This window comes from Monopterus albus, unplaced genomic scaffold (assembly GCF_001952655.1).
Source record: "Monopterus albus unplaced genomic scaffold, M_albus_1.0 scaffold23.1, whole genome shotgun sequence".
Taxonomy (NCBI): domain Eukaryota; kingdom Metazoa; phylum Chordata; class Actinopteri; order Synbranchiformes; family Synbranchidae; genus Monopterus; species Monopterus albus.
Genome location: NW_018127903.1, coordinates 3,571,314 through 3,584,078, shown reverse-complemented (window position 1 = coordinate 3,584,078; position 12,765 = coordinate 3,571,314). Strand labels below are relative to the sequence as shown.

The 12,765-nt window shown below is 40.2% G+C and overlaps 2 protein-coding genes across 3 annotated transcripts in view; one reads left to right on the top strand and one right to left on the bottom strand.

Annotated features, from left to right (window-relative positions):
- LOC109956983 (uncharacterized) overlaps positions 1-5,767 on the bottom strand; it is an 8,494-nt gene extending 2,727 nt beyond the window's left edge. Inside the window, exons 1-4 of the mRNA XM_020594511.1 lie at positions 5,575-5,767; positions 4,350-4,461; positions 2,775-2,868; positions 2,008-2,062 (exon numbers count right to left, since the gene is read on the bottom strand). Of these exons, the coding sequence (XP_020450167.1) occupies positions 2,008-2,062; positions 2,775-2,868; positions 4,350-4,461; positions 5,575-5,686 (373 nt within the window). The 5' untranslated portion in view covers positions 5,687-5,767. The remainder of the gene's footprint in view (positions 1-2,007; positions 2,063-2,774; positions 2,869-4,349; positions 4,462-5,574) is intronic.
- Positions 5,768-6,682: 915 nt separating this feature from the next.
- On the top strand, positions 6,683-11,799 carry slc2a11b (solute carrier family 2 member 11b). Of its 2 annotated transcripts, none has more exons than XM_020594493.1 (12): positions 6,683-6,845; positions 8,195-8,293; positions 8,534-8,694; positions 8,784-8,908; positions 9,049-9,178; positions 9,267-9,415; positions 9,740-9,927; positions 10,088-10,198; positions 10,672-10,773; positions 10,890-10,965; positions 11,076-11,203; positions 11,310-11,799. In XM_020594493.1, exons 1-12 carry the CDS (start codon positions 6,807-6,809, stop codon positions 11,523-11,525), a joined length of 1,524 nt encoding a protein of 507 aa, XP_020450149.1. In that variant the 5' UTR covers positions 6,683-6,806; the 3' UTR covers positions 11,526-11,799. The 2 variants fall into 2 exon arrangements, with proteins under 2 accessions (XP_020450149.1, XP_020450147.1); XM_020594491.1 differs by lacking the exon at positions 6,683-6,845 and adding an exon at positions 7,925-8,066.
- The last annotated feature ends 966 nt before the right edge of the window (positions 11,800-12,765 follow it).

Genomic DNA, 12,765 nt, shown 5'->3' with positions numbered 1-12,765 from the left:
CGGAAGAGGCAGGTGTTAACAGCCACAAATCACAGCCTTGTGCTGCAGCATGTGGGGCCACTGCTGCTCTGGCACATTAGTATTCCCTTGTGTTTCTCTTACATCAGTACAGCTACAATATCAAAATATCTGCCTCCTATCACATGAGGCTGCCAGAGGAGAAACATTATTTATATATATGCAGATATCACTAAGCAGCTTCACGTTAGTGCTGTAAGGCTGCAGAGTACACGTGCATCTTTGCATAACAAAAAAAAATGACAAAAACAGCAATTTTGTAAGTCAATTTAAAAACAAGTGAGTCATTTAGCTTTGATACATATACAGTCATCCACGGCCCTTTGAGTCCCCTGAGAGGTCAAAAGGAAATCAGAGTGATACTCGCCGATGGGTGCTAAGTTCCTCGAATGACTGTAACTGAGACGACTACACTGGAGAGCCTGTGCACGAGGCAAAAGGCAAAGGCTACAGATAATGCTGTATCAACCAAGACATAAAAAAAAATAACTTGTTGGACAAAACAGGTCAGACCAAACACAGTGCAAACATATCTAAAGACAATCAGTAACTAATCATTTGACCTGTGATGAAGACAGTTCCCATGCATCATGTAGTCTAATCTCCTGATTCATAAGATAAAGACTAAAAGGCAGAGTAAAGCATCCTTTCTGTGACTCTAAAACAATCCTAACAAGTCTACCCAAGCATTCCCCAAAGGAAACCAGACTGTATACACAGCAGCTGCTCCCACATAAGGATATATAGTGCTTTTCTGATGAGTCATCCTCAGTCGCTGTGACAGGTAAACAAATGCCTGATATAGTGTATTTCCAGAGGCGGTGATGAAGTTCAGATAATAAAATAAAAAAGCGTATTCCAGGAGCAGGCTGTTGGGGTTGCGAGGCTCAGGCCTGCACAGTGCTGCTGCTGCCGTCTCTTATGGCTGTGACATTTCTCAGCAGCTCCTCCTGACTCCACTGCACTGCTGTCGATGGGGAGTGCGACTCGAGCCATACCATGAGCGCTCCGGTCCGCACCCAGTGAACCCTCACACTCGCTGTCACCGCACACACACACACACACACACACACATACATTACAGCCCCACCTCCCTCCATGCTGATGCTCCCACTCAGACAACAGGCACACCCAGACTTTCTGCACAACCACTTCAGCATCCTCGTGGCTCCAGACCCCTGCTGACGCACACAGAGCTGAGACCTACCGTCTTAAAACAATATGCCACTAATTACGTCTCTTACTTCTATGCGGGAGCAATCTCAACTTGCACATCAGAGAAACAAATAGCACAAATGTAATGAGAAGAACAGGAGCCTGAGCTGAATTGTAACCACGGTGTGATACATTGAGGCTGTGACTCAGTGTTGAGTCATCGAGGTGAAGCACCTAAACTCGACCTCAAATCACACTGTTACATGTCAGGATTAGACAGCCAGGATTTAGTCTTAAATTTAAACTTTGCTTTATCTAAAACATTAATTTTGAGCAAGTAAGTCTGTAACATAGACTGGGACATATTCATGAGCCACACAGCAGAGCAGTATCTTACACCTCAAAGGAGCCAATCTCTGTCTGTAGCTCATTACATTTATCTCCTGTTCACTATTCCTATAGTGCTGCTGGACTGATGCTGCATCTTGCTGCTGTTCCAACATTAATTTGAGTTTTTGGACAAGTTAATGAGAGCGTGTTGTGCATTGCTCATTTTACCACTGCAATAATACCAAAGGCAGGGAGATTATCTTCCATGGAATACATAAAGTATTATGTGAGATCTTTAGGTGTGTTTCTGTTATGTGATTTATTGCCTTAAGGGCAAAATCTGCATGTACACACCCAATTTAGTAATATACAAAAATATTCGATTAGAGGAGAAGTACAATAGTAAGCAGCAGTAACTCCTGATTTTATGGACAACCACTGGCAAACCACTGCACATTTCAGAAACCCCTTGTGAGCTCCTGATACTAAAACAAAAGGTCTTACCTTTGAACTCAAGGAGTGGTCGAAAGTGCGGGTAGAGATGTAGCGTCGCATTCCCCTGTGAAAGAGTTACAAAGACAAGGTGAGACAACCTGATGAGATAAATATGAATCTGCAGCGTTTCCTGAGCTCCCACCCCGGAGTCCTCCCTTTCCTCAGTACTTCACACTCTGTGCTACACCAGCTGCTATGCTGCAGATCAGTACACCCCCCACCCCCCCTTTTAAGCTCTTCCTGTACATTGGAGATAATCCTTCCACTCTGCAGTCCTGCACTGCAATATATTATTCATCTTCATCACCTTCACAGCCGGGTAGAAAAGCACATGGTAAGGATGAGAGAAGACGGGGAGACGGGCCTCTCCTGAGCCTGTTTATATGCTGCAAAGATGCTTCTGTGTGTTTGTGTGTTTATACTACAGAGTCTGTCATTGGAGCAGCATACAGAATGGGAAATCACCAGTAACTGAGGAAGTGCCCTCCACACACGCTGACATCAAACATGTCGCTTCATCAACCTTTATGACTGGCTGCAGCTTCAGTTCCCGTTACTGGAGTTAAACATTCAAAAACCACAAGCCTGAAAAGCTGTCTGTGTATGAAATGCTGTTAGGCAACAAACAGATTTGTTTGGAAGCAGTAAAATTTTGCCCGAGACACAAAGCTGCTTACATTATAAAAGTTCTACTTTCAAGCATGTACCATGCTTTTCACACCAAACGCCTTCTATACAAGGGCTGAAAATGTCAGCTGTCTTCATGCTGCTCTTACCGTCAAAGATTCTCTTTTGCGACCACTTGTGATGAACGTAAACCCCTGTGTTTCAATGGCAACGCCTGTTTTCTGTATGTGCTCTTCAACATACCTAAAACAGCAAAAGGCATCGAATGCATCATAATTGATTTCTGCACAGGATCTAAAGCCAACGCACAATCATTTTCATTATTACTGTTTCTGTTGATTCTTTAAATTTGACTACTACTGTAATTATAACATCATTATCATATTTTAGTTTTAAATATAAAAATTGAGAAAAATGCCATCATTATTCCTCACCGCACAAGGCGACATCTTCATATGGTTTACTTTGTCTGACCCACATTCTAACACCCAAAGATATTCAACTTACAACGATATAAAACAGGGAGCAGCTGCAGTGTGAGGGGCTCAAACAAGCCACCGTTTAGCATTTCTCTCTTGATAAATAACTGCAACAATGAACCGATTATCCAGTTGTTGTGACTTGATTTCCAATCAACTAAACTATTTGCTGTTTAAGCATCCAATAAAGTGACCTGGTGCCTGAGCAAAAGGTCAGTTTATACATTAAAAGGCTGGTTGATGTGTCCCTGTAATCACTGGTGTTTGCTGAATGAACACCTCGGGAGAAGCGGAGATAAGAACAACCTTGTTTACTGTATTAATAATACAGGTGAAAGGTATTAAGATTAACATCTCTAACATTTGCATAAGATGAGAGTATAACAGGCTGCGACAGTTGTTAATCTTAACATTTAAAACCAGTGCTTCCTCAGAAAAAAATCCCTATTGTTCCCCAACCAAATGCTGTGGAAATAAAATGGTGGTATAAAAAGTACATAGAGTTTAACTTCTCTAATATATTAATTTCTATTTACTCTGAGCTGTAAACACAGCCTGATGCTAAATACACCAACAGAGCTGGGGTAGGGCCCTCCCCCTGTTAAACAGTATGTAAAGTCAGCAACTGTTGACTGACGGCTGCAGTCTTTACAGAGGCGGCTCAAAACACACTCCTGAATTAACTCAGCTGAGGGCAGCGAACCCATCAAACAGAAAAACATAAAAAACTAAAGCCAAACCATTAGTCAGTTAGATGACAGAATGCAGATACTTTTGCATATTTATATTTGCAAATAATTCTTCACTTAGTGATTATAGGTTACTGAGTGTTGAATGAACAGAAATTCCAATTATCAATATAAATTAAATCAACAGCACAAAGAGATGGAGATCAAATCACGGGTATTATTAAAAAGGTTTTTTTAATCTACCCCTGAATGCCCAAATTCAATCAGAATTAGCTCAAAATGGTAAAGAAAAAGAATAAAATGAGAAGTGAAGTCAGGTTTTCCTCCACATTTCATTTTCAAACTGGCACACAAAATAACAAATATATGTTTCCAACAAAACCATGTCCTGTGGCAAAACAGCTGAACCACATCCAAACTACAAAGGGTGTTGTAAATGCCAAGTGTGGTGTTCACACTCATCGCCAAACCCTCCTGCACCCACAAGGCAGAGCATGTGATGGTCAGGCTGCCTGGCACAATGCTGGTAACTCCCATTAACAATGAGATGAATTACCAGTTAATGAAGGAGCTCTTTCCTGCAGAGTGGTTACCCATTATCATCACGATGATCTTCTTTCTGGGAGGCAGGAGTCGGACTCCAATGCTGCTGGCTATCTTCACTAGGCCTGGAAACACACACAAAGACAATTTAACATACATGCACGTGGCTCAAATGACCAGTCGTTTAATTAATTAGTCAGTCAACAGAAAAGGGCCATTATTTTGATAATGGATTAATCATTTCAACAATTCTTTAAGCAAAAATAATGGAAAAAACCAAACATTAACTGCTTCCAGTTTCTGAAATTGGAGACTTCTGCTTTTCTGTCACAGCCTGAATGTGTCTGAATTTTGGTCACGACATCTGAATATGCCACCTTGGTCTCTGGGAAGTCCCAATGGGTGTTTGTTTTATTTTTAAAATGAATCTTCAGATTAATTGTTACTGAAAATAATGGTTAATTGTTATTTGCAGCCCTAAAACACATCACTGTTTACTTTATAATTGGTACCAAATGACTTATTTTCAGGAAACTTTGTAGGAAATGTTTATGAATTATGAACCTGTAAAATAAAATGTTAAAAACTGGACAGGTGTTACAAATGGAGTTCAGAAGTGAAAGCTCAAATTGTTGCTGAAGGAAACCAGTGACCCCTCTCATGTGTCTGTCCCTTCTGTTACACCAGAACTATTATACTGTCATCAACAGGACAGGATACAGAGTCAGGCATTTCTTTGAAATGCTGCAAGAGCAACGACTGTACACACATATAGAGCAAGTAAACTACACAGAATAACAGGACTATCGATGAAGACACTGTAAGGACCTTGAAAGTCAGAAGATCTTGGCTGGTTCAGTATTAGCCTCGTTTTTAAACCAGCCCCTGGACTGAACAGCTTATTCTGAAGCATACCGCAGGAGGCTACTGTTCAAGCCCACTTACATTATGTTTAAAACGGAACCGTGTGTGTGTGTGTGTGTGTGTGTGTGTCTGGGTTACTGGCAGCAGACTGGTTCAGTCAGTGAGACCTAACGTTAGACGGAGGTCGTGTCATCTTTCTGACAGACAGCTGCTGCCCACCAACACCTGCTTCACACATTAAACGACCGGTATTCCACTTTTACGTTCAATGCAAACTTCAGCGCCGGTTACAAACCATCACAACTATGCACGCGTTATGGTCCAAACTTCGCTGTAACGTTGAGTCGTACTAATCGACGTTATTGATTATTTACCGTTGTCACTGTCCACATACAAACTGTGGCATTCCTTCAGTATCCTCTCACTCGGTGTGGTGATCGCAGACTCCAGAGGGTTCGCCACAAACCGGGACTTTCTACCTGACATTATGCTCACATTCACCTGCTACCTCTCCTGAAGTGCCGGGGGAAGAGTTTCGGGGTTGCACCAAGACTCTCCAGTGCAGATAAAGCGCCCCCCAGTGGTTAGTCACTGGCAGGACACCGGGCACAGACCATTTCAATTGTCATACATTGTAATTGGCAATAAAACAATTCAAAGAGACCGTTTTCTTTCTAATCATAGTGCAGGCTACCCGAATATCACTGTAGAGATGTGGCTTTACACTATAGCTGAGACGGTGCATTAGCAGGGTATGTAAAACTAAAGAAGTGAAGTCTGTAGTATATATTTTGTGCAGTCACATGACTGTTTCTTTTATCTACTGGAGCAGCTGCAGGATCTGTGCAGATGATACTGTATCATTACAACACAGTCTGCAGTCACTGTCATAAAGGAAGTGTAAATTCTGCTGTGGGGGGGTGGATTTTCTCTTTAAGGCTCAAATGGCTAACTAGTGGCATGAGTAAATTCTTGGAGACTCTTACAAGATTAAACATTTTTGCCTGTTAAACTTTTGAACTCTATGGGTCATTCATGCAGAACATTATGCCCTTGAACCGCTTGGGTTTAGTATTTTGGCAGCAGTCTTGAGCAACTGATGTTAAAAGTGCATTTGTGTTTAGAAACATATTACTCCATCAGTAACCTAAAGTGAGTCAAACATTGTCGCAACCGTTGATGTGAGTGAATAATATTTTACAAGGCCACGGTACAAAGAAAAATGCACTCACGTTTTATAAAATTCATTGATTTTTTTTCTTTTATATTTTCTACTGACTTAATGATACGTTTTGTCTGAAAGCACTTAAACTAAACTTTTAATAGGTTTATACATAGTCCTTGATGGTGAATCATATCATATCAAGGGCCCCATTAATTTTAGACAACAAGGGGTTAACATTAATTCTATGTTTGGGCCAGCAATCCCATCCAAAAGCAAACCTCAGCACCATGAGGGATAGTGCTAAAGAGTTGACTAGCCTGCCCCGTGGAGCTCCGCTCATATGCTGCACCTTTCAACAGGCTGTCATTATTTAACTGCTTCGACTCAAGTGGAACATCTATTATAAAGTGATTATTCAAACATAATTTTACGGGAGCCAAAATGAACTTCAGTGAGGGATCCGTAGAAACAAAGAAAAAGGTAAGTTTGATCTTTTCAACAAAGTATGAATTGAACTCATCGCCTGGGGGGTTTGACTGTGGCAGGACAGCAGTAAATACATCAGTATAGACAAAGTAACACCAAAGGAGGCTGCAATGGAAATGTGTGCTTTCTGTGTCATTCCACGTTATTCATTACTATCATTATTCTATCACTACTGGCACAGCGGACGTGTGTGGAGCTGTTTATAATTCAATCTGTAATGCTTTTAGTTAGATGCCATTAATAATACCAGCGTCTGAAAAATCCTTTTGGTTAATGCTACTATTTACTGTTTGGTAATAATGAAGTTATAAATGTTGATAATTCATTAAGAAATCAGTCATCGTGTATTCAGTTATAAAATGATACTAAGATGTTAATTTGATTGGTTTTTGGAGTCTTCATGATGTAAAATAAACCAAGTGTCATGCTGGTGTAGCATAAACACCAGCCAGCTTTCACAACCATGCATTATTTTCATTAATGACCTATTGTGTATTTAGAAAGCAATATAAAAGACTCATCAATTTAAAAAAGCCATTCATTACAACTTTAAAAAACGCTAATAAAGCTTTAAAGTGGCACCATTTTACCTGCCCTATTTAATCCAGCACTCAGACATCCCTTCTCAGTTGCTGCTCTTCTCAGTTGTAAACATAGGGGGAGTCATCACTAAACATATTTAGGCTATTACTTCTGAATGTGTAGCCACGTTTACTGTTAAATCACTGTAAAGCCTATATAATCTTGTATTAGCCTGTTTACCTTTATTCAACAGTTTGCAGGCCTTCATTTAATTTAATTTGAAATATAACTTTACGTTATATAGGCCAGGCTGGGAAATACAATCAGTTGTGCTCTATAACTTTTATAGGAGTGGGTCGAGATGTAGCCTACATTCTTTCTGATCTGAATCCAGAACTTTGATACAGTTATAATGAGTGAAATTTTGAAAAACATGGAACAATGTATCCGATTCTCAATGACCTGGTCACATTATGACATCAGATCAGCTGTGATATGCTCAGAATAAACTCGTCCTCCCTTCAAATGTAAATTTCCTGTTGAGAGAGCGCTCTTTACATGAAGGATACTCTGCGCGCAAACCACAAACGATACTGGACAACATTCTGAGCAAATTACAGCGACGAAATGCCAGCAGAGACTGAATATCAGCCTCTGATTATTAAAGAAATCAAAGATACAACACGTACAAAGGTATGTGGATTCTGATTTAAGAGTTTTAAGCAAAAGCCGGATCTAAAAGCACGGTGGGGTGCAGCTTTCGGTCTTGTTTGTTTTGAACGACACATACTGTATCTTATCAGTTTCTGTTTTATTTGCAGCTTCCAAACAAATCACTTCTCCTGGCTGCCTGTGCTGCTTGCATAGGGGGAACCTTTCAGTATGGATATAATTTATCTGTGGTCAATGCAGCCACAATGGTAATAGCCCACAACACAGTGTTATAGCTGTACACATCAGATGACCATGAACATTTTTGTACTCATGTTCCACACCTAACCAGTTACAGTCTGTGGTTAATAGACATAAATCACATTTTCCAGAGTATATCTTCACTATAGTGATATCTGCATGCACAAATATATCTTTTAAATATTTTTGTAAATTTTTTACTTTAATTTCTAAATGTACATTTAGTGTTTTTCTGCTTTTATCTCCAGTATGTGCAGGATTTCATTAACCAAACCTGGAGGGAGCGTTACCAAACGGACATATCAGAACACGGTCTCACGCTTCTCTGGTCCACTACTGTGTCAATATTCACCTTAGGAGGACTCGCAGGAGCAACGATTGGTGGGACATTGTCTGTGAAGCTGGGGAGGTATGGACTCTCTAAATAAATATATTGGCAAAATTGTTGTTTTACCTTTTATTTTCTGTAATAACGTTACTCTAATGTGGTTGTTTCAGGAAAGGGACACTGCTGACCAATAATATATTTGCATTAATGGCTGCTCTGCTGATGGGTCTGAGTTACCCTACAGGATTATTTGAATTACTCATCATTGGGCGTATTTTCTCTGGAATAAATGCAGGTAAATATTTATAATAATAAAGGTTTTATTCCTCTACACAGAGAAACATGGAGCTGTGTATTTGATGTGTGATAATATTTAGTTTAAATTTTGCATGTTGAACTTCTGAAATGTAGCTGTCATCATATTTATCTACATAGGCATTGGCATGTGTGTTCAACCTCTGTATTTGGGGGAAATAGCTCCAACTGCATTTCGTGGTGTCATGGGAATGGGAACCTCGATTTTCATCACTGTTGGGATCTTGACTGGACAAGTGATGGGCCTCAGGCAAATATGAAATATGTGTTCACGAGATAAAATATTCTATATCACTCAAAAAGGACACTGATCAGCATCTTATTGTGTGATCTGACAGAGAGATCCTGGGCAGAGAAGAGCACTGGCCCATCCTGCTCTCCACCACATGTGTCCCAGCGTTGCTGCAGCTCCTCATCCTTCCCTGGTTCCCGGAGAGCCCACGCTACCTGCTCATTGACAAAGGAGACAATGAGGGATGTAAAAAAGGTGAACTGACACTGCAACTGCTGCAGTTTCAACTTCCATTTCAAAATTGCATGTGATTTTATTTTTGGCCTGCAACACTTTATTTAATGCACAAGTTTAAAAGGATGAGGGCTCCCTTTGTCTGGGATCAGCAGAGGCATGACTGTGACTCCAAGCATGTGAGCATTACTAGAAGCACATTCTAGTAACACCATGATGATGTGAAAAGAAACTGCTTTGATGCAAGAAACAGGACTCAAAGATTGACCCTGTAGTCTGATCAGCTGAGAAAAACTGTGTGTGTGTACAGAAGACTATAATCACTATGTATGTCATATGTTGCAGCCCTGAAGCTACTGCATGGTAGAGCTGACTGTAATAATGAACGAGAGGATATCGAGAAGGAAAATGATAACTTAGTTGGTGTCAAGGCCAAGAAACCCTGGGAACTCTTGGGTGATTGCAGTGTGCGCTGGCAGCTTCTCACCGTCATACTCCTCAACGCTGCACAACAGCTGAACGGCATTGACGCGGTATGTATATGGTGATACATCAGTTTCACACAGGGTTGAATCTATCACTCAGTGCCCACAACTTTTACAACTAAAAAACACCACTGAAGGTTGCTAAAAGAAAAGTGATAGTTCTGTTTTCTAATTTGTAATTTGGTTTTTATATCTGTATCTCCTGCAGATTTACTTCTATGCAAATTATGTGTTCAAAGAAGCCGGTATCCCCATTGATAAAATACCATATGTGACTGTTGGCACTGGTGCTTGTGAATGCATCACATCTTTAACATGTGTGAGTATCGCGTTATATTTTTAAGGACATTTCTGTGGCTAGTCTATCATAGGGCTGACACTTAGAGACAGACAACCACACTCACTCCTACAAGCAAGTTAGAGTCACCAATCAACCTAACCTGCATGTCTTTGGATTGTGGGAGGAAGCCGAAGTATCCAGAGAGAACCCACACAGGCACAGGGAGAACATGCAAACTCCACATAGAAAGGCACCAGCTCATCTGGGACTCGAACACAGAACCTTCTTGCTGTGTCAGCGCTAACCACCACGCTGTGAAAACTGATATTATATTAAAATATATGCAAACAGCAAAAGAACATGTGACATAATAAATGCAGTAAATAGAACTATACTAAGATACTGAGGAGATCTGACAGAACAAAACTGACAGAACCCCAAGTAAGGTCAGCGTAAAACTGAAAGAACTGTTTGCCTGGAGAGAGCCTTGTGACATGCTGTGTTCCCCACAGGGAATGTTCATTGAAAGTCTGGGACGGAAAGTGCTCATCATGGGAGGATACACACTCATGAGTGTCTGCTGCATTTTATTCACTCTGACACTCACTGTGCAGGTATTTATCCTCAAGATAAAAGTAGTTACAAATACTTTTTTAACTCATTGTTTCATGCATCTTCATATTATTCCTACAGCAGTATGTGTTAACTCTTGTGATTTCCTTTTGGTCAGGATGCCAGCCCAGTTGTTCCGTACTTGAGCATGACGTGTGTTTTTGCTTTTATCCTAAGTTTTGGCTTAGGACCAGGTACCTGACTAAATTTTTAACTTTTCCTCCAGTGAAATATTTTCTCAGTTGCTGTTGTTATAACTGGTGCAACTCTTACAGATTAACTGGTTCTTTCTCTTTCTGTGAAGGTGGCGTGACTAATATCTTGACCGCTGAACTGTTCACGCAAACAGCACGCCCTGCAGCGTTCATGATTGCAGGGACAGTGAACTGGTTCAGCTTCTTTTTCATTGGACTGGTTTTTCCTTTTATTGTGGTAAGTGTCTAAAAGGGTTGACAATATGTCATCTCTCTGGTACATTCAAAGTAGAAAAGGATTAAAAGCTGGCTGCTCAAGAGCAGAATGTGTTTTATCTTCACAGATTGGGCTGCAGCAGTACTGTTTCCTGGTGTTCTTGGCCATCTGCTTCTTAGTGGTAATATACATTTTCCTTGTTGTTCCTGAAACCAAGAACAAAACCTTTCTTGAGATACAGGCTGAGTTCCAGTCCTCTAACAACAGAAAGGCCTCCACTGCGAATGGAACAGGGACAGGACTGTTATCTACTTCTACTTCAACTCAGGGATCAAGCAATTAAAACCTTATTTAAATCTCAAAGTATGTGTCACAAATAGTAACAATGAGGATTTAAGATCCATGGAAACACCTCAATAAATCGCAATAGAAACTGTAGCGTTATAATGAACAATACTGTAGCTGATAGTGCCTTGTTTGAACTTGGTAGTCAGAATTAATTCACCTACAAACAGAGACTAAAGTGATGCTAATGTGTAATATTTTTGGTTTGATAAATACTGGTTTGTTAGACTTCTATAAATGTGCTCTACTAAGATTTTTTAAATAAAGGTCAATTTATGGGAAACATTTCATAACAAAGCTCACTTGTCATCTATTTTATGTTATTTTAAGCTGCCTGATATTTCAGTCTTCATTGGCAGCACGAAGAGATCACTTTAGTGGTTGAGGAATGTTTACACAGTTGTAACACACATGTATTTGCAGCAGTGGTACGAGTGGAAATATTGTAACTCGACTCAAGGAAAATACTATATGAAGGAGATACTCAAGTAATAGTTCAAAAGGAGCTATTTTGATAATCCTTTCTTTATAAGAAAGAGGTTTTTGTTATGGGGTTAAAGAAGTTCAAAACAAACTGAACTGGAATGTCCTCCTGACTGTAACACAACTGTGGGCTCCTATCTAATTTTTCCTGCTGCAGAAATACGACAATGTTTCATCAAAACTTTGTTTAAGTCAAAGTAAAGTTTCAGCTGATGCAAAAGCAGGGGAGGTCTCAGAATGTGACATGTTCAATAAATCCAGAATGTGTTCTTGAAAAGAAGCAGTGGAAAAGAAAAAAGAAAGTATTCTTCAGGCACAGCAAGGGTATGTTAGAAAGCTCCTATTTAATCAGACATCTTGGTAAAAATTCCCAACTATTATAATAGGCTTGGTGGCCATGAGCACATTGTGGTCAGATTAGATTTCTGGATTTTATTGGAATTCCTTTCTTTGCCAGTTGATCCATCCATCCATTATCTATACCACTTATCCTGAAGTGGGTCACTGGGGGTGGGGGGGAGCAATCCCAGCTGCCATTGGGCAAGAGGCAGGGTACACCCTATCACAGGGCTGACACTTAGAGACAGACAACCACACACTGCACACACTGTGCAACACCTGATTTAAGTTCTGCACTTCACTTAGCAGGAAAAATGTAGCCAGCTCAAGTTCTTACCAGTGCAACTTGTTATAAATTTTTATGCAACAAGTTGTTTCAGTCAGGAGCACTGACCATACAAAACCATTTTTAGCCT

What these genes read in the sequence shown, in the direction of transcription:
- slc2a11b (XM_020594491.1), top strand. Translation starts at nt 8,001, where the DNA reads ATGCCAGCAGAGACTGAATATCAGCCTCTGATTATTAAAGAAATCAAA. An exon ending in TTGTCTGTGAAGCTGGGGAG is followed by an intron (nt 8,695 to 8,783) that starts GTATGGACTCTC and finishes TGGTTGTTTCAG; the next exon opens with GAAAGGGACACTGCTGACCA. An exon ending in AGCTGAACGGCATTGACGCG is followed by an intron (nt 9,928 to 10,087) that starts GTATGTATATGG and finishes TATCTCCTGCAG; the next exon opens with ATTTACTTCTATGCAAATTA.